General features: G+C 41.8%; 1 protein-coding gene across 1 annotated transcript in view; it reads left to right on the top strand.

Moving 5' to 3' along the window:
- The window catches only part of PLCH1 (phospholipase C eta 1), a 195,290-nt gene that overhangs the window by 98,725 nt on the left and 77,524 nt on the right, over nucleotides 1–19,041 (top strand). Inside the window, exons 2-3 of the mRNA XM_058661468.1 lie at nucleotides 11,000–11,146; nucleotides 13,583–13,828. Coding sequence (XP_058517451.1) covers nucleotides 11,000–11,146; nucleotides 13,583–13,828 — 393 coding nt within the window. The remainder of the gene's footprint in view (nucleotides 1–10,999; nucleotides 11,147–13,582; nucleotides 13,829–19,041) is intronic.

Genomic DNA, 19,041 nt, shown 5'->3' with positions numbered 1-19,041 from the left:
GTGAGATAGCCAGCTTTCATTTGCTAGTTCAACAGGCAAGGCTGGATCAGGTCAAATCTGGGAGCCAGGAACTCAGTCTGAGTTTTCCGTGTGAATAGCAGGGGCCCATGTACTTGAACCATTACCCGTGGCCGCTCAGGTTGGGCACCAAGAGGAAGCAGAGCCACAGCTCACACCCAGACACTCCAAGGGTATGGCTGTCTCAACAGGCATTCTGACCATGTGACAAATGCCCATGTCCTCATGTGGTTTCTTGCTGTTCAAAGGTATGACTCTGGGCAGAATGTGAGGCAGGATAACATGATGATTGGTCATTAAGTTTCAAAATAGGAAAACATCTCTGTGTTCTACTTAGTAACTATGTGCAAATTAGAACAGTTCTTTCATTGAGCAGCCTCCAAGGGGATGAGATCTTACACTGAAAACAATGGATAATGATGATTTATATATCCAGATAAATGATTAGTTATCCTTTAATCCTGACTGAAACTGGGTTAGTTCACATCTTGTGGAGGTAAGACTGCACTAGTGTTGAAACATGTAGCTGAGCAGAAGGTCTCTGCTTTCATTGAAGTGCCTTTAAATCAAGGCCTAGTGCTGAGCGCTTCCTCCTGACCATCTGCTAATCAGATGACATGAGTGGCAACAGTACTGAGAGCTGGGAGAATTTTTTTTGTATTATTATTATTGTCCATGATACTGTTTGGTAGGTATAGGGATTCTCCCTTCCAATTCTTCTTCCCTTTCCCTTCTCTACCCTCTTCCGACTGTTTTCCCCCATATTATTACAGTAGTATAGTTCGTCACTAACTGTCACGTTCTGTTACTTTTAGAATGCAGATGCTCAGGTCAAGGGATTTCTGGAGATGTGGTCTCTAAGTCTGTGTTTTGAAGAAAGCCTAAGAAACAATTGTTGCTTTAGGAGAAGTTGTATTTGTCCAAGAAACTTGTTCATGTCTATCTCCTAACACTTTTTTTTTTTAGCAGCAATTCATTTTGATCCAATCATTAGAAAATAAGCTCACATTTTGAAGTTAATGTGGAGTATGTAAAACTTGTTACTTTAAAAAATATTTACTTTTATTTGAAAGGTAGCATTAGAGAGGGAGGTGGGTAGAGGGAGATCTTCCCTCTGCTGGTTCATTCTCCAGATGCCTACAGCATCCAGGGCTGGTTCAGGATGAAGTCAGGAGCCAGCAGCTTCTTTTGGATGTGGGAGCCCAAGAACTTTCCAAGTACATTAACAGGGAGCGGGATCAGTAGTGAAGCTTTCCAGACTTGAACTGGCACCCGAACTGGGTACCAAATTTGGGTGCCAGTTTTGTAGTGAGTGGTTTATAGCACTATGCCCACCCCAACTTGTGATTTTAAAACACACCCAGTAGAAATACTTGTATGCCTTGGCAAGGCGATTCTTGGAAAACCTAGAGAAAATGTTTTTCATGGGTTTAGGGGTGGTAGAATTTCTGATACAATTGACTAAAAATTGTTCCTGACTCACTGAGAAATGGCCACAAAGTTTGGGAGTGAACAAAAAGTGAAATTTGCCTTCTAGTTGCTTTGAGTTATAATTTTTTTATTTTATTTTTGACAGTCTTTAATTTTTAAGGTGAACAAAGTTTTTAATGATTGATTTAAAATAATCACGGCTAGCACACATTAAGTGGGGAAAGAAAGTACAGAGAGCAAAGATAGTTTTAAAAAATGCACCAAGTAGTCTCATGATGGTTCTCAAAGGCCCAAATCTCTGTTCTCTGGAGTCCACTTTACTCTCCTCCCCCCAGTCCTCCCTCCCAATCTTTATTTTTTTCTGAACTCTGTCCCTTATTTTATTACTATTCTTTATATACTGCTTGCCCATCTTGTCATTCCCATGCAGTAGTATTAGTATGACACAAGAAGTTTCTAAAAGCTATAACTGGCATGTTACAGACTCCTAGTGTTTGGTAGAAAGATTTTAGGACCTGGTAAGTCAGATTCGCTACTTTTGTAAACCAGAAAGCTAGAGTCAAGACTGCTGCAAAGCCTGACCGGTGGTGAGCCAGTTGGTAGTTTGGAAAGGACACTGACCCATCCAAGCCCAGGGCATGCTGCTCTGGGACTGAGAGTCCTGTTTAAGGCCCTGGCCCTGCCATTCCCAGCTTCAGGACTTCAGATAAGTCTGTTTGTCTGAGTCTGCTCTTCAACTTTGTGAGGAAGGTAAAGTTAATTCTCCCTGCTGATTTCACTGAACTGTTACCAGGAACAGGCAAGATGGTCTTAGGCAATTTGCCTAACTCTGGTCCTATGGCAAGATACTCGGGAAACTCCAGCAAGCAAACCAGTAAACAAAGCAGATATACAGCCCAGCCCAGAGACTGAGATTTAGTTGGTAAGTGCTGGCTCTTGTAAGCACCATGTGTAAGAAGGTCTCTAGTGATTTTCATGTGCAGACAAGATGGAGAGACCTCCCAGATGGCAATTTCCTCTGAACCTACAGGCTAAGGTTTAGTGTGGCCTGAGAGTTTGGATCCTCAAATGTCCAGGGCAGTGTCATGACAACGGATGCTTGGTGGATCATGGTTTGTTGACCTTTTCTTTCATATTGTTTATTACAAATGATATTGTGAAATGGTGATGACATTGTCATTTCTGATCTTGTATCAAAATTATTTTTTTCATTTTCTGTTTAATATTGTTTACCTAGTTGAGAGGCTGCATTCTGGTGTGGGCCTCTGATCGGGGTGGGAAGGGTCAGGTATGGAGGAAGATGGTGGAACATTTTTCAGTCTTTTTTCCTCCTGTATCCACAGGTTGTCTGTTACTTAAAATGCTTTTTAAGTAATAGGTACCGCTAGACCTTGCAAAGTGATAAGGTTTATCTAGAAGGTGAAGAATTCACAAATATGTGGGCCATGTTTGGGGAGAGAGTGGTCCAGGAAGACAGGTGGGAGAGAGAGGAGTAGCTGCCTTTTGTCTGCGGTGTCCATAGGAATAGGAGAGCTTCATGCTTACCAGGCTTCTTATGAAGTCACAGGTGACAGGAGATACTTATTGGGGATGGAGTCATTTGATTGACAGGTTGGTAGGGTTATGTGGTAGGGGAGGATGTGGCTTCCAACTTGTGAGACCAAATTAGTTAGCTACCTTCTTAGCCTGTATCAGGATAACATTAAATAAAACTGAATATATACATTACTTACTAAATATAGATAACTACATTAAATAAGTATGAATATATAAACTAACTAAAGCTGTGTCAGTTGTTATTAGCATTTCATTTGTTTCCTAGGGCTGATAATTATAGACCAGAAATGATTCTTAAATGTATGTAAAATAGATATCATTAAAAAGGAAAGTATTGTGTAGAAGGTGTTTATAAAACAGATACTGACATTTAGAAAAAAATTACTGATTATTTCTTTCACCCTTTCTGTGACCATGTACAGATTATATTTGCAAACAAATTCCAAAATGTTACTGCCAGCCGATTAGTTTTTAAATGCCTTTCAGATATTCTTATCTTCTCCACAGGAGTGATTTAGGCAATGAAAAAAAATCAATGAACTCCATAATGTTTGCTCTTCCCTGAGAAGAATCTTGACTTAATAAAAGTGGAGCTCCCCATGGTTATTTGTAAGCACGTTTATTTATGAGCTGACATTATTTGACTTTGAGGTCATACCACTGGCAAGAAGTGGCTTTTTGAGTGAAGCCTTTGTAAAGAGCTCTTATGTTTTGTATGAGAAAAATTTTAAAGACATATCTAGAGTAAAGGATTTTGGAGTTATTTTTTAAGATGTGATTCTGAAAGATTTGCACAATTGGAATACGTGAAATTGAAAGCTAAAGTAATGTTTATGAAACAGGTTAGCTGCTGCATACACTCACAGAATTTAATGGAAAAAACACTTTGAACATTTGTTTATTTTGTAAGGTGGAGGGGAGGAGGAGTAGGGAGGGAGAGAGACACCTTCCATCAGCATATTCTCTCCCCAAATACCTGTAACTGTTGGCTGTTTTGCCTTGGGAAGCTGGAAATGCCATCTGGGTCCTGCAGGCAGTTAAGGACTCAATTAGTTTGGCCGTTACTGCCTCCTTCCAGGGTCTGCTTGGGCAGGAAGCTGCGGAGAAGTGCGTAGGTACTATAATACAGGACACTCTGGAAAAACTTTAAGGGTGAGGCGAGAAGGTTATTCAGTGATCTTGTGAAGTTCACCCAGCTAGACACGATAGAACCTGAGCTGGAAATCCTTTTGCCCTCCCACCTATGCTTCTAGAACTGGAGCCAGACCTTGTTACCAAGGTGCAGTGCTCACCCACTCCATCTCTCAGAACCTGCCCTGGGTCAAGCCCTCAGACAGGTTTTGGTTTGTGCTGAGAATTAAACAGACACACCTTTACTTCTGCCCTGATGATTTCAGGAGGTCTCCCTTTGTCTCCCTTTTGAGCAACATGATGTATTGTTTGGTACTTTATCTGTGTAGGGGAACAATTATTTCAGATTTACTCTAAGAGGTAGAAGCTAACAGGAAATCATATTTTTTCTTATTTCCTTTGGCTGACAAGATTTTCTTAAAAAGGATATGACCTTTTTCCCTTGCTGATGCACAATTTGTTGATGAGTGTCCTGGAATAAATGTTTTTACAAAAGAGGCACATGATATTTTTATATGACCTTAAGTTGGGCAGGGGGATGAACTTTTATGTGAAAATTTATCTCAGAGTGACATGATATATACATACATGTAGATGTATATGTACATATATATATTCAATCAGCCTCCTGAATTACTAGGATCAGTGAAAAGGTTTAATGTGAGATGGGAAGGTTAAGGAAGAGAAGGCAAGAAACTGCCTGGTCATTATCAAAACCTCAAGAATAGTTTGCTAAGTGAAAGAAGCCAGACCCAGAAGACCACATATGCTATGGTCCATGTGTGGAAACAAACAGGTTAGTGGTTGTCCAGCACTGCAGTGAAGTGGGGAGAGCCTCCAAGTGCCTGAGGTTTCCTTTAGGGGTGGTGGGTACATGTCAAAACTAGGCTTCCACACAGCTCTGCTAATACATTGTCTTCCGTGTACAATAGCCAAGTTTTAGCACAAATAAACTACATCTCAGTAGGTGCCATGTGTGATTATTGCTGGTTTGAACATGACCCACAGAGTTGGGCCTCTTACCTGCCCTATACACGAGGGACTTCTTGGGAATCTCATTCCAAGTGACACAAACCTTCCATTATGTGACTTCATATCAGAAGTGCATTCTTTAATTGCGCTTTCTGTTTGGACTTAGTGAACTGGGAACCCTTCAGGAAGCTTACTTATTTTAAACTGATTGAGGCAGAAAAATAATTGATTTAATCCTTTCAAACAACTGAATTCTAAAGCACCTTGTAGACCATGCCATTAAGCCTTGCATTTTGCAGATGAGAGACTCTGTTAAGAGTCTTAAAGCTCTAATTATGTAATAAAGTTAGGAATGTAGTCTCCAACTCATCTGTTCTACTCTTTAAATATTTATACCACTCCGATAGAGAGTCCCTATAATGATAATTATCGAGACTGAGGAAACATGGAGAGCTATTTATTATGCAAATGAAAAAAGGCAGAATGCCAAATGGCTTAAATTCTGTGATTTTTTGATTTTAACCCTAGTGCAACACTTATGTGTACATCTGGGATTCTGATTCGTAATAGACAAAACCAAGCATAATGTGTGTGGTATGTGATGGATGAGTAGGTGTTAGTAGGTGTTTGTCTCTTAATAACATCAGCTTGTTTTCTGAAATGTTAATCTGACCATCAAGGAGAACATGGCATCTAAGGGACTGCACACATCTGGGCAGATGCCCGAGTTGGTAACCTGACTTTGCAGCCCTTCCTGAACGGGCTCGGCACGGGGAGTGTGTGTGATGGGGCTGTACCAGTCTAAGCAGCTGAAACTGCCCTCGTTTGCCTGCAATAAAGCTGTTTTTATCCTCTTTGATGCAATCCACCAATCTATCATGGTTGGAGGATGAATTTTGCAGATAATATCTGCTATTATCCGTCTCTACTGGAAATAGAAGATGAAAAACCTGGCTTATGTTGACATGTAAGTGTTTTAGATGAGACCAGAAGAATATTTTGTCTCTATCACTGGTAATTTTCACCTGCTGAATGAGTTGCGAAGAACGATCGTGGGAACCCCCTTCCCTGGTGAACTTTACAGCTGCAAGGAATTGTTTGCTGTCAGGTCTGAGGAAAGGAAAAGTGAGCAAGGTGATGCTGAAGACTTCATTGCTCTCAGTTTTCCAGTTAGACTGTCATAAAGCATAAAGCAGCTACATAAATCAATGAAGTAGCAAGGTGTTTCAAAGCCTGACACTGCCAAGGACCCAGGACTTCTGTATGCTTATCCATTGCAACAGATAATGGCGGCATCTTAGTATAAGAATTCAGGTTGATGTCATTGTAGGCGTTTTGGTTGAAATGGACAGCTTGTCCTTTAGGTAATCCTGAAAGTGATCCCAATCCTGGTGGATTATGCAAACCTATTAAGGTAACTTGTTGGGCTTATCTTGCAGATTCAGACTCAGGAATGTGCCTTATCTGATTACTAGGCTGATGATATTTCATAGGACGTACACGTGCACTGAGGAAAACCACAGACTATCTTGGCTTAGTAAATGACTCTTCACTATTGGTGGGATGTGGAGACCATGCTTCTGTTTCTCTAAGAAGTTACACTTGATACAGGCTTGAATGTGTCTTTTAGGTTTCCCAGAGCCTTCAGCTTTTGGTGGCTGCTGCTTTTTTTTAAAAACAAATTTTCGGGCCCAGCATGGTGGCCTAGCAGCTAAAGTCCTTGCCTTGAATGCCCTGGGATGCCAAATGGGTGCCGGTTCTAATCCCGGCAGCTCCACTTCCCATCCAGCTCTCTGCTTGTGGCCTGGGAAAGCAATCTAGGATGGCTCAAAGCCTTGGGAGCCTGCACCCGTGTGGGAGAGCCGGAAAGAAGTTCCTGACTCCTGGCTTCGGATCGGCTCAGCACTGGCCGTTGGGGTCACTTGGGGAGTGAATCATCGGATGGTAGATCTTCCCCTCTATCTCTCCTCCTCTCTGTATATCTGACTTTGTAATAAAAAGGAACTAAATCTTTAAAAAAATAAAAATAAATTTTTTTGAAACTGTGAGATTTAAATTAATGACTATTTAATATATGGTTTAAACACATTTCACTGAGTTATTCCATTCCATTTTCCAAACATTTGGGCTTTTCTGGATGATGCTCGCTAAGTGGTAGATGGTATTTATTAGCTTGATTAAAAACTCATTTATTTCAGAGGAGTTAAGCAGAGAAAGAGACACAGAGAGACACCTTCATCCACTGGTTCATTCCCCATGTGTGTGCAATGGCTAGCACTGGGCTATGCTGAAGCTAGGGGCTTCTGGGTTTCTACAGTGGCTCAAAGACTTGGGCCATCTTCTGGTGCTTTTCTCAGGCACATCAGCAGGGGATTGGATTAGAAATGGAGTGGTTGGGCCACAAATTGGGGTCCACATAGGCTTGACGGTGTCCTAGGAAGTGGCTTACATTACTGCTACTCACCACACCGTAATACCAGCCCTGTGATTCCATTCTTATGTCGCTGTGATTTTTCCACAAAAGTGTTGGATATTACAGACATTAGCAGTTCCATTTCAGGGAGAGGTAAAGGAAGTGTCAGGGGAAAGCAGGGATAGTGTGGGCGGAGTGAGCCCATCATGTGAGCCAGTGCATCAGTCCTTGCTTATGGATCTCTGAAGGTAGAGTCAATGTAGTTTTCCATTTAGATGTAAATAGTTTTATTTTCTCTTTCCAAAAGATATACTTTCTTGAATTGTGTATTTTTTAAAAAAAGATTTATTTATTTGGAAGGAAGATTGGTAGAGGGAGAGACAAAAATCGTCTGTCTGCTGGTTTATTCCATAAATGGCCACAACACGTGGGGCTGGAGCAGACCGCAGCCAGAAGCCAGAAGTGCTGTAAGATCCCTCACATGGCTGCTGGGGTGTTAAGCACTGGAGCCATCTTCTGCTGCTTTCTCGGGTGTATTGGCGGGGAGCTTGACCAGAAGAGTAGCCTGAACTTGAACCGATACTCTGAAGTGGGATACTAACATTGTAAGCAGAGGCTTGACCCGCTGTTCCAGAACACTAGGTCTCTGAATTATGTCTTTTATCCAGCCAATCTTTTACTCAGTGAATCATTGCCAGTGAATGACCATCTTATCACACCAGTGTAACCAGCCCTACAGCATGCTCTTAGCTGACCCATAGACTTAGATACATGGCTAGTCCCTTGTTAGCCACTGTTCCTAATCAAATCATCTTTTCCCTTTCTTTTTACTCTCTGCTGTCTGAAACAGGAAGGAGGGAAAGAGTGGGAGAGGGGTGGAGTTACAGACAGAGGAAGAGAGAAAGAATGAATATGCCACCACTTTTCTATTTTTTTAGATTTATTTATGTTTATCAGAAAAGCAGATCAGATTATGGAGAGAAGAAGAGACAGAGAGAAAGATCTTCCAGCTGCTAGCTCACTCCCTAAAAGGCTAAAACTAGGAGTCAGGAGTTTCTTCCTGGTCTTCCACATGGACGCAGGGTCCCAAGGCTTTGGGCCATCCTCCATTGCTTTCCCAGGCCACAGGCAGGGCGCTGGTTGGGAAGTCGTGGAGCTGGGACACTAACCGGTGCCCATATTGAATCCCAGTGTTTGCAGGGTAAGGATTTAGCCAATGAGCCATTGCACCAAGCACTGTCACCACTTTTCAAACAAGAGTTTTAATCCCATTACAAGGGCACCTTACCCTCCTGACCTCATTCAGATTGCTTCCCAGACATCTCACTTTCAATGCCATCTCTTTTATGCATGAGTTTTGAAACTTCACTTTGGCAATGAATTTGACACCAGTCAGCATTTAGTCTGTAAGAAATAGCTGTCACTTATAGTTTTTTTTTTCAAGATTTATTTACTTATTTGAAAGGCACAGTTAGAGTGAGAAAGAGAAAGAGAGAGAGAAACAGACAGACACAAGGCAAGTAGGTCTTCTGTGTGCTGGTTCACTCCTCAAATGGTTGCAACATGCAGAGCTGGGCTGGTTCAAAGCCATGAACCAGGAGACAGGAGCTTCTTCTGTGTTTCCCACGTGGGTCTGGGGACCCAAGCATTTGGGCCTTCTTGCACTGTTTTCCCAGGCACATTAGCAGGGAAGTGGATTGGAAATGTAGCAACTGGGACACAAGTGGTGCCCATAAGGAATGCCTACATAGCAGGTGACAGCCTTACCTGGTTTACTATAGCCCTGGACCCCCAGTTACAGTGTTTGTGATATGCTAGACAGTGTTTTAATGATATGAATTAACTCATTCACGTCTCACCACCGTTAGAGAGAGGATATGTATTATACCCATTTTGTAGATGAGGAAATTGAGGCACAGAAAAATTAAATAACTTGCTCAGGTGGCTGTCAGCATTTTAACCCCCCAGATTTATTCACCTAAGCAAATGATGCACAGCAGTGAGGGACGTACTAATATGCATGAAACCAATACTTAACTCTTGTTCTGAGCCTAAAAGTAGATGTTTTAAGCTTCTGTGTGTGTGTGTTTTCTTCAGTAGTTTTTTCTTTTAAAAAAAATATTGGTGTTTGATACATCCGGTAAAATGAGTAAAGGTAACCTATGTATCGCCTCCCTTGCAAGATCAAATCCTGGAGGAAAACTTTAATGTATGCTATCTCTCCTTGATATCTTTGGGGGGAAGGTATAGTTCTTGGAATAAAAGGTGGGAGTGATTATCCTCATGTTTCTCCTAAGGATACCCTATACACACGATACTAAATTGTAAAACGGTCTTTTCTAGTAAATGCAGGCACTTAGCCAGAAGAAGCAAAGCTAAAGTAAAAAGTTGTTGAAGTTTGTATTGTTTCCTGTATTTCTCATAGCACACTGTTGAGATGTGAGTACTTAGAGGCAGGTGTTTTCAGCACTGTAATGGTTGTACATGCCTGTGAATTAGTTGTTGGTCTTTGTGGAACAGAAGCAATTTCTGGATAATGGAATGAAAAATAAAACACTAGAAGAATATTGCATGGATTCCAGAATGAAGGGAACAATGGAATTGCTCGTCACTGCCAGGAAAAATAACTGTGTCAACCGTGGAATCTTGCCAAGGCCATTCAGGAGCGTTTCTTGTGTTGGCTGGTGAAATGACTTAGTTCTGTTCCTTTAAGGAACTGTTGGGATTTGTTTCCAAGAGAGTGAGTCAAGTTAAACTCACTCCTGACCGGGATGACTCATGGGCTACAAAAGGCACATGGAGTGAGAGAAGGAGCATTTATTTCCAAAGGAAAAGTGGGGTACTGTCATTGAAGATGGGGCACAGACTAAACCGCCTACTCCAGGCAATGGTCATCTCAAAGACATGGCAGTTTACAGACAATATTAACTTCGAAAATGGGTGATTTGACAAGCCAAACTTACGTTGTAAACAACATTGTATTACAAACAATATTTCAGTTCAAACATATGCAAAAAATATGATAAGTTGAACCTCCATGTAGCCAGAATTAAACCTTAGCAATTATCAGCATTTGCCAATCTTCTTCCCAATGATTGTATTTTAAAGCATTTTTTATAAGGTATTTTTTATAACTGGCTGTGTAAAAACTCACAAGATTTGTTGTATCTGAGGATTTGATTAAAGAACATAAAACCGAGTATTAAATGGTCATTAGTCTTATGCCTGGAAACAGAACAAGAAGTACCACTGTGCAATGTATATTTACCTGGAAGTAGAATTATTTCTATTAGAAAGGTTTTTTTTTTTTTTGGCTTCAGCAGGATGAAATACTTTTTCAGAGTGATTCTTCCAAGTGTGCTTTTTAATCTTGGAGGGTCTTTGCGGGCCAATCTGAGCTCTGAGTCAGGTGTGGACGCTAACATGCATGTCTGTTGTGTAGGAACTGACGGTGCTGTGCCCTGCTCTCTCTTACAGTTGAAAGATGCATGAGTGTAATGCAGTCTGGGACGCAGATGGTCAAGCTCAAGCGTGGAGCCAAAGGACTTGCACGGCTCTTCTACCTGGATGAGCACCGGACTCGCCTCCGATGGCGGCCCTCTAGGAAGAGTGAGAAGGCAAAAAGTAAAACCTAACTTTGAATTCTTTGCTCCACTAGTTGCAGTAACAGCTGGTTACTCTGGATAGGCTCTGTGAAAGCTTTGTATGAATGGACCTATCATAATTTTGCAAGTCTTAGAGTCAGTTGCTCATGGATATTGAAAGAATAAATGGAGACCATCTTTGGGAAGCTTAAATTCATAAAAGTTTTCTTTATTTTTTTCCCCCTGAATTCTATAAATGCCAACATTTCTCCTGGGTTGGAGACATGATATAATTCTAAGTTGGGTTATAAACCTCCACAGGTTTTTATTTTCCTATAAAAGGTGATGAGCATAATAAATGGGCTTTAAGTATATTAGCATATTACAAGCGCTGTGGACAGATTAATGAATTCACAGCATTGTTTTAATGATATCAAGTAAGATGGCTTTGGTCTGAACTCTAGTTAAAATCTCTACACAATGCAGTAGTTGGGATTTCTCAGACAAATAGGATATCTGTCTGTCTCCTGTTGGTCCTGTGCTATGTGGATTGATTGACTGATAAATAGTTTTATGATAGAGAACTTATGGGATTATAATATGCCTTCTGCGGGGTGGAGAACCAAGGAGCTGAGGGTATAACTCAGTCAGAATCTGAAGACCTGAGATGGGCGCTGATGGAAGGCCTGGAGTCTGAAGCAACCTCACCTTTTCTGTGCCGTTATACTGTACCTCGGCCCTCAGCCGGCTGCATGGTAGTCTTTAGTCTACCCACTCAAGTGTCCATTTCATCTGTAAAAAGTCACAGGCAGGCCTAGAAATAATGCTTTACCAGATATCTGGTGTCTCCTAACCAACATTCATTTTGCTAGATTTTTCTGTAGTAACAACAGGCATCATTTAAATTAGGCCGGTGTGATTAACAAATATATTATCTCACCTAGCAAGTCCTCAGACACTGATACAGCCTAGACACTCTGTCTCTTCTTCTCTTTCCCTGAAGTGCTCTTGGCTTTGTCTCTTGTGTGGAAAGTGCCATCAAGTCATCGGCAGTCAATGGCCTCAGCTGTTCTGATAAAACAGAAGAGAGGCAGCAAGGGGCCTTCTCCTGAGGCTTCTTATTTAGAAACCAAGAATTCCTTTCCAGTCTCTTCCATCAGAGCAGACAAACTCATATATGTTTGGTTGGAATGAGGTTGTTTCCCCAAGTCTGGATGGAGCCATAACACTTAGGAATGGAGCCACTGCAGTAGCTTGGATCCCTAAGAACTTTCCTTGGAGTTGAGCACAGGCTCTGTTTCTCATGGCTCATCTGGGGAATGAGTTCATACCAGAGATTATCAGCACCCATCCTGCCCTTAAGGGAAAAGTAGACAATCAATAGGACAGAGACACTTTCGATTCCTGCTTCAAAATAAACCTGCAAACAGACAAAAAATATTTAAGTGTGAAGTTCTGCTCCTAGCCAGTGCTTCTCTGATATACCTTTCCCGTTTTGCCCCTCTAAGTAGTGGTAATGTCTGTGATTCCACCTTATTATAGCCTGGTCTTCTGTTGCCAGCTTTACCTCCCACTCATGAACCTCTTGAGTTTCCTGCTCCGGTATACATGGCCTGCTCAGCATCCCTGCTTTGGGCCTTATGATTCTGTGACTACCCACCCTTTTCTGTGGGATGCTGCGTTGTGTCTGTTTGCCTTGTGTCTGCTTCTCCCAGCCCTGTTCTTTTTCCACCACCAAAGCATTATGTATGAACATTGATACATTCAGCTGTGCTGTTCAGTTGCTGGTAAATGTTTTTGGCCTTCAACTCTACTACTTTCTCATGTACATTGCAATGCATCAAAGACTGGTTGAACTTTAAAAATTTTTTCCCCTTCATAAAAACATGTATTACCAATTTGATATATTCATTAGTCTGCCTTTGCTAGCAGACTTGTTGCCCTGATGGGCATACCTTTAATTTTACTAGAATCTCAGCTCATCCTGACTGATTGCTTTTAAATGATGTTAAGGTTGCTCAGAAAGGTAACATGCTGTGTAGAGAAGGTTTCTAGCAGGAAACAGTAGGGTCTGTGCTTCATCTTTACGTTTAAAACTCAACACGCAAGCAATGAATTTCTTATAGTTACTTTTTAATTGAATTGGATTTGTTATTGATAATATAAAGAGAATTCACAGGTACAGGTCCAAGAAGATAACCACATTTCCCTTCCCCACTTCCTTAACCCTTCCGCATTCATCCCTTCTCCTCCTTTCACCTGTTTTTTGCAAGATTTTGTCCACTCTACATTCACAGGCTTAATTCACCAGATAATTTATCATACTATTCAACAAGTATGAATATGTGATGATGGTACCACATGACAGCCATAGAGCTGCTTTTTATATTTAACTTGATTTTTCTCTTCTTGTTTTTAATCTGTGTAAGTGAAAGTGTTCAACAGCTGTACAGCTGTGTATCTCCCTTCCTTGCAGTTCTTATCGACTCTATTTACAAAGTCACCGAGGGCCGGCAGTCGGAGATATTCCATAGGCAAGCTGAGGGGAACTTTGACCCCAGCTGCTGCTTCACCATCTACCATGGCAACCACATGGAGTCCCTGGACCTCATCACCTCAAACCCGGAGGAGGCGCGCACCTGGATTACTGGTCTCAAGTATCTGATGGCTGGCATCAGTGATGAAGACTCTCTGGCCAAAAGGCAGAGAACCCATGACCAATATCCTCCCTACCACTGTGTGAGTGTGGAGTGAGCAGTAGGCTGTGCTTTGCTAATTTCCATAGTCGTGAAACTGTAAACCACTTTCTGTGTCGTTACTCTTAGCATCCCTCTCGCCCCTCGTCCTTCTCACTCTAAATGAATGATTATCTAAAATACATGGAAACGTAAGCTTGTGTGAGCTTAGGACCAGAATTCTTTGGAAGAAACTGTATTTGGTTTCACAGTCTGCGAGATACCCCAAAACAGACGAAAGTGTCCCGTGGCAGATGAGATGCACATGAAGTGTTATTGTCAGCATTTGTTGTAGAAGTACTGATCAACTGTAGCCAGGAAGTGTTGGTGTGTGTTCTCTTATACAGCCAGTTCAGTTTCACATGTGCTTTTGGAAGGCCTGTGATGTACCAGGCACTAAGCCCCTTTTCGCCTTTTCTCTCCCTATCATTTTTACTTACAGTTTGGACGCTGCAGTGATTGCTACTCAAGGGAAAATAATTTTTTACTTAACATTTGTACCTCTGAATAGCCTGAGAAGACTAGGATCCATGGCATGTTCCTGATTAAGCCCATCCTTGTGACTCTTTAGTGCTGATAGGAATATGTCGAACAGGTTCCATCTGAAGGTACCGTTCCCACTGGGCTTGAAGTGGCTGGTTCTTCTGGCCTCCATGATCCTATCTATAAAATGAGGGCCTTAGGCTAGTTGACTGCATTTGTTCCCCTTTTCATGTTTAGGATAGTCTGAATTTACTTGCGCCCCTGTTCTTACAGCAATGGCACTACCTCTTTTGTGTCACTAGAATGTGGATCCTATTCTTTTTCCAGGAGTGCTATGTTGGAAAGGCCAGATGTTTTCCTTCTGTTCTCATAGTACAATCATCACAGAAGATTTCTGAAGTCCCCGAAGTACAGCGATTTCTCACCTCTAGTAAGCAAGTAATCAGTTCAGCAAAGGATGCCAGCTGGGTGTCCTCTAATCCAATTTAGTTCTGACACAGGCTGGGTACACTATCAGGTCCCACACTGGGACTTCAGTCCCTAACACAGTCTTGCCCCATGCCACTTGTAGCCCCAGATAGCTTGCCCTTTGTTTCTCACTGACTGGCTATAAAGCAAGGGTTCATACAATGACCTTCATGGGTTTGAGAAATTTGCTTGAGCCGTTCATGGAACTCTGAGAAACACCAATGTTTAGTAGTTCAGATGAAGAGTTGCATAGGATGAGCTATGGGGAAATAGACATGGAGTTCCATGCCCTCTGTGGGCATACCACCTGCCAGAAGCCTGTCTGGAAGCTCTGGGTTTTTCTAGAGATGGATTGCATAGTAAACTGGCGATAGTTGCTATTTGGCCAAGTGGGGAACCCAAGAAGGCCCTTCTGTTTATTTTATTCATCATTCTTTGCTTTTAGGTGTGGCAGCAGAATCGTTTGGATGGAGGAGGGCCTTATGACCTTGATTTTGAATTTCTATGGCCTCCTTTGATTAAGCAGTTTTGAGCTAGGAAACGGGAACCAAACTCAAGTAATATCACAGATGGTGAGGAATTGGTACTCTCCTAGGTCTAATCCCTTGTCCAGGATATTGTTGGAGTACAGTAAAAATATTCAGCCTGTGAAAGCACCTGAGTGTACGAGGACCAGAGTTGACGAGCCATGATGTTTTTCACCAATACTTCCAGCATGCAGATAAATACTACTGGGATTCATAAATATACAAAACACATGCATAGAGACAAGCATTGTGTGTGTGTTTAAGATTTATTTATTTTTATTTAAAGGTCAGAGGAGGAGAGACAGAAAGATCTTCCGTCTGCTAATTTATTCCCCAGGTGGCCACAGTGGCTGGAGCTAAGCTGATCCAAAGCCAGGAGCCAGGGGTTTTCCTGGTCTCACATTCAGGTGCAGAATCCCAAGGCTTTGGGCCGTCCTCAACTGCTTTCCCAGGCCACAGGCAGGTAGCGGGATGGGAAGCAGGGCCACCTGGGACTTGAACTGGCACCCATATGGGATCCTGGTGCACGTAAGGTGAGGACTTTAGCCATTAGGCTATCACGCCAGGCCCAACATTTTGTTTCTTATTGTTAGGCTCACTCTTAAATTGTTTATTTGAAAGTCAGAAAGAAAGAGAGTGACACAGACAGAGATCTCTCATCTGCAGGCTCTCTCTCCAAATGCCTGCAATAGCTGGAGCTGGGCCAGGCCAAAGGTAAGAACCAGGAATTAATTCCACGTCTCTAATGTGGGTGGCAGGGATGCAACTGCTTGAGCTACCACCTGTTACTTTCTAAGATACACATTACTTTCTACCATATGACAAAAAAAGAACCAAGCAAAATCAGTGATTTGGTAAGAATGCTTTTTGGGGCAGTGGCAGATACTTCCCTCACTCCCTACAATGATTGAGAATGTTTTCACCTTGGTGAGATGGAGCAGTTGAGGTTCAGTGATTTCGATGGCGGGTGCAGTCCCCAGCTTGTTCATACTACAGCAGCAGGTTGCGTTTGTCAGGGAAAGCTGCAGCAGCTCCAAGCAGTCCTGTCCAGAGAGCAAGGCTGGCTGGCACAGGTTTCTTCAGAGCCAAGGGAAAGATGGTCAGAAGCTGCCCCGGAAGTCAAGCTCTGGTTCTTGACCAGGATGACCTCTGCAGGCCTGTTTCTGCAGCCGATTCTTCACAAGCTGACTTAATTGACATAATCAGGCTTTGATCTCATGACTCTTTTTTTACAGTCTGAAAAAGCCAAAATTCCAAAGAGCTTCAGTTTATACGATTCTGTCTTTGGTATTTTTTCACATTAGAGATTAGACTTTTTTAAAATTTGAGAATTTAAAAGCGTTAATAATTCCTTAAAACCCTAAAGAACTTTACTACATTTAACATAGTATTTTTAAAATGAAAAATAGCTATTTGTCAAACAAGACACATTGGAAGGGTAGCATTGCATCATGGTTTTGTAAGTCTCTTTGATGTCTGACTTAACCAATCTATCGTGACAAGTTGTTTTGATTGGGATATATGAAGAAAATACAGCCTCATATAGATAAGTGGTTAGAAGAGAGGGGACCTCATGTTTGTGGCACTGCCAGGACTGTCTTGAGTTTGGTTGTGTTAAGGCCAACATTCATCTCCTTGTCTCCAGGATCCCGCCCTTCATGGGAGCATTATGACTCAGATGCCTAGGAAAATCGAGATGTTCTCTGCAATAAAAAAGGGAAAACCAGTAGCCATTACCATTGAAATACCTTTGCAGAAGCTGTAATTCTCCTTCAGTTTACCGGGGCACTGTCACAGTATTTCAGAGCCTTAACTCACTTTTGTAAGTCTGTTTTATAATCCTTGAAATCAGACTGATGGAAGTGGGACATCAATTCGGAAGCCTGTGTTTACACTATTGGTCAATATTTTCTGACTTGACTTGTTTGTGCATGTCTAATGACACCTGCAAGTTTTCATTTTTGATTTCATCAGCCTGGCAGCTGAAGAGTTCTACATCCTGAAAATACATTATTGGGAGAGCAAATGAACTCCAGACCGCACAGGGGAATGATGCTATAGGACACATACACGTGGACGCAGTACATGGTTATGTTAGTGAACGAGAAAGAAAGGAATAGTTTGTAAAGAGGAAGCTGAACGAACAGGCCAAGTTATGTTGACTCAGGAACAGTCCTCACACATATTTCTCAGAATTTGATAGGGTTTTAAAATAATATCTTAATAACAGAATGACACCCTTGATTGAGCATTTAATTATATCGAGAGGAGCATATTTGGGAAATTCATTATTAGGTTTTATTTAGTGCTTAAAATTTCAGCTGTGAGTGAATGATGACAATAATGAATCTTAAATGATTGTGAGAAAATCCACTCAGCCCAGAGCACCAGATAAATTATTTATGTAGTAGGGTACTTCAAAAGTTTGTGGACCAAATGGAATTTAAAGATGTTTGTTTTGGGCTTGGCAGCGTGGCCTAGTGGCTAAGGTCCTCACCTTGATCCCATATGGCCGCTGGTTCTAATCCCGGCAGCTCCACTTCCTCTCTGTCTCTCCTCCTCTCAGTATGTCTGACTTTGTAATAAAAATAAAATAAATCTAAAAAAAAAAAAAAGATGCTTGTTTTGATGCAAAAAATCAAAGTCATGCATTTTTGATCATAATGCATTTTCTTTAATTCTTTGGCATGCTTCTTGTGTGGTGTCGTGGGGCTCTCTGACCTTGCTGTACTGCCTGGGGTCTAACCCCGGTTCGACCCTGGACTTTGTGTGTTTGGTGAAATACTCCTGTTCTTTTTCCTCAGCATCTTTAATGTGGTGGTAGTGTTGATGACAGCACCTATTATATCAGAGATGTCTTAAGGCCAAATGAATTGATATACCCAATGTCTATAAAACTGCCCAGCATGTTGTGACATTTTGAAAATAGTAGGTAATGTTGTTATTTCTAAAGAGAGGTGAAAAGTGACAAGTCTTTTATTTCCTGCTTGGATGGATGAAAGTCTGAAATCTCAGCAAGCCAGGAATGCAGAGATGTGGATGCTGGCACTTGGCCTGCATGTTTCCCTCTGGCCCTTGAATGTGTTTATAGGGCTCCTTTCTTGTACAAGGGCACAGTGGTGTAGTTGCTTGTGAGAGCAGATGGTTTGCAAAGCCTAAAATATTTATAGTGAAACCTTTTAATTTGTTACATTCTGTAGTTGCTTGATTTAAGACTTACTTTTTGTTAATTTACTCTTTCACTTTGTCTCCACAGATGGCTATTTCTCTGCTTAAAGTATCAAGTGCGTGACTATGAATTATGGCTTGACTGTGTCTGACCCTTTTGTCTCCTTGTCTGTTGTTACTGGAAAGAACAGTTTTTCTTTTCATAGAGTCTTAGAGGTGGAAGGGTTTTCAAAGTCACCTACTTGTTACTGCACTTGCACAGGGGCTCTGAGAGGTGACATCAGTGACCTGCTGTCCCCAGGCCAGGTCTGCAGTAGAATTAGGGCTAGTGTTGCTTCTTGGATCAACCTTGCCAGCCTCATGTGCCCTGAATCAATGGTCAAGTCCAGGTTAGGCGTTGATTCTGCAGGTCTGACTGCAGACACTGGCCCGTTGAAATGACCTCTGTCCCTGCCTCTTTGAGAGGCTTTGATAAAGGATCTTAGGAGAAAGCAGTACAAATATTGCTGTATTAGGACCTATTTAATCACTTCTTTGAACTCTGGACAAATATT

This window comes from Ochotona princeps, chromosome 3 (assembly GCF_030435755.1).
Source record: "Ochotona princeps isolate mOchPri1 chromosome 3, mOchPri1.hap1, whole genome shotgun sequence".
Lineage (NCBI taxonomy): Eukaryota > Metazoa > Chordata > Mammalia > Lagomorpha > Ochotonidae > Ochotona > Ochotona princeps.
This window is presented reverse-complemented; position numbering and strand designations above follow the sequence as displayed.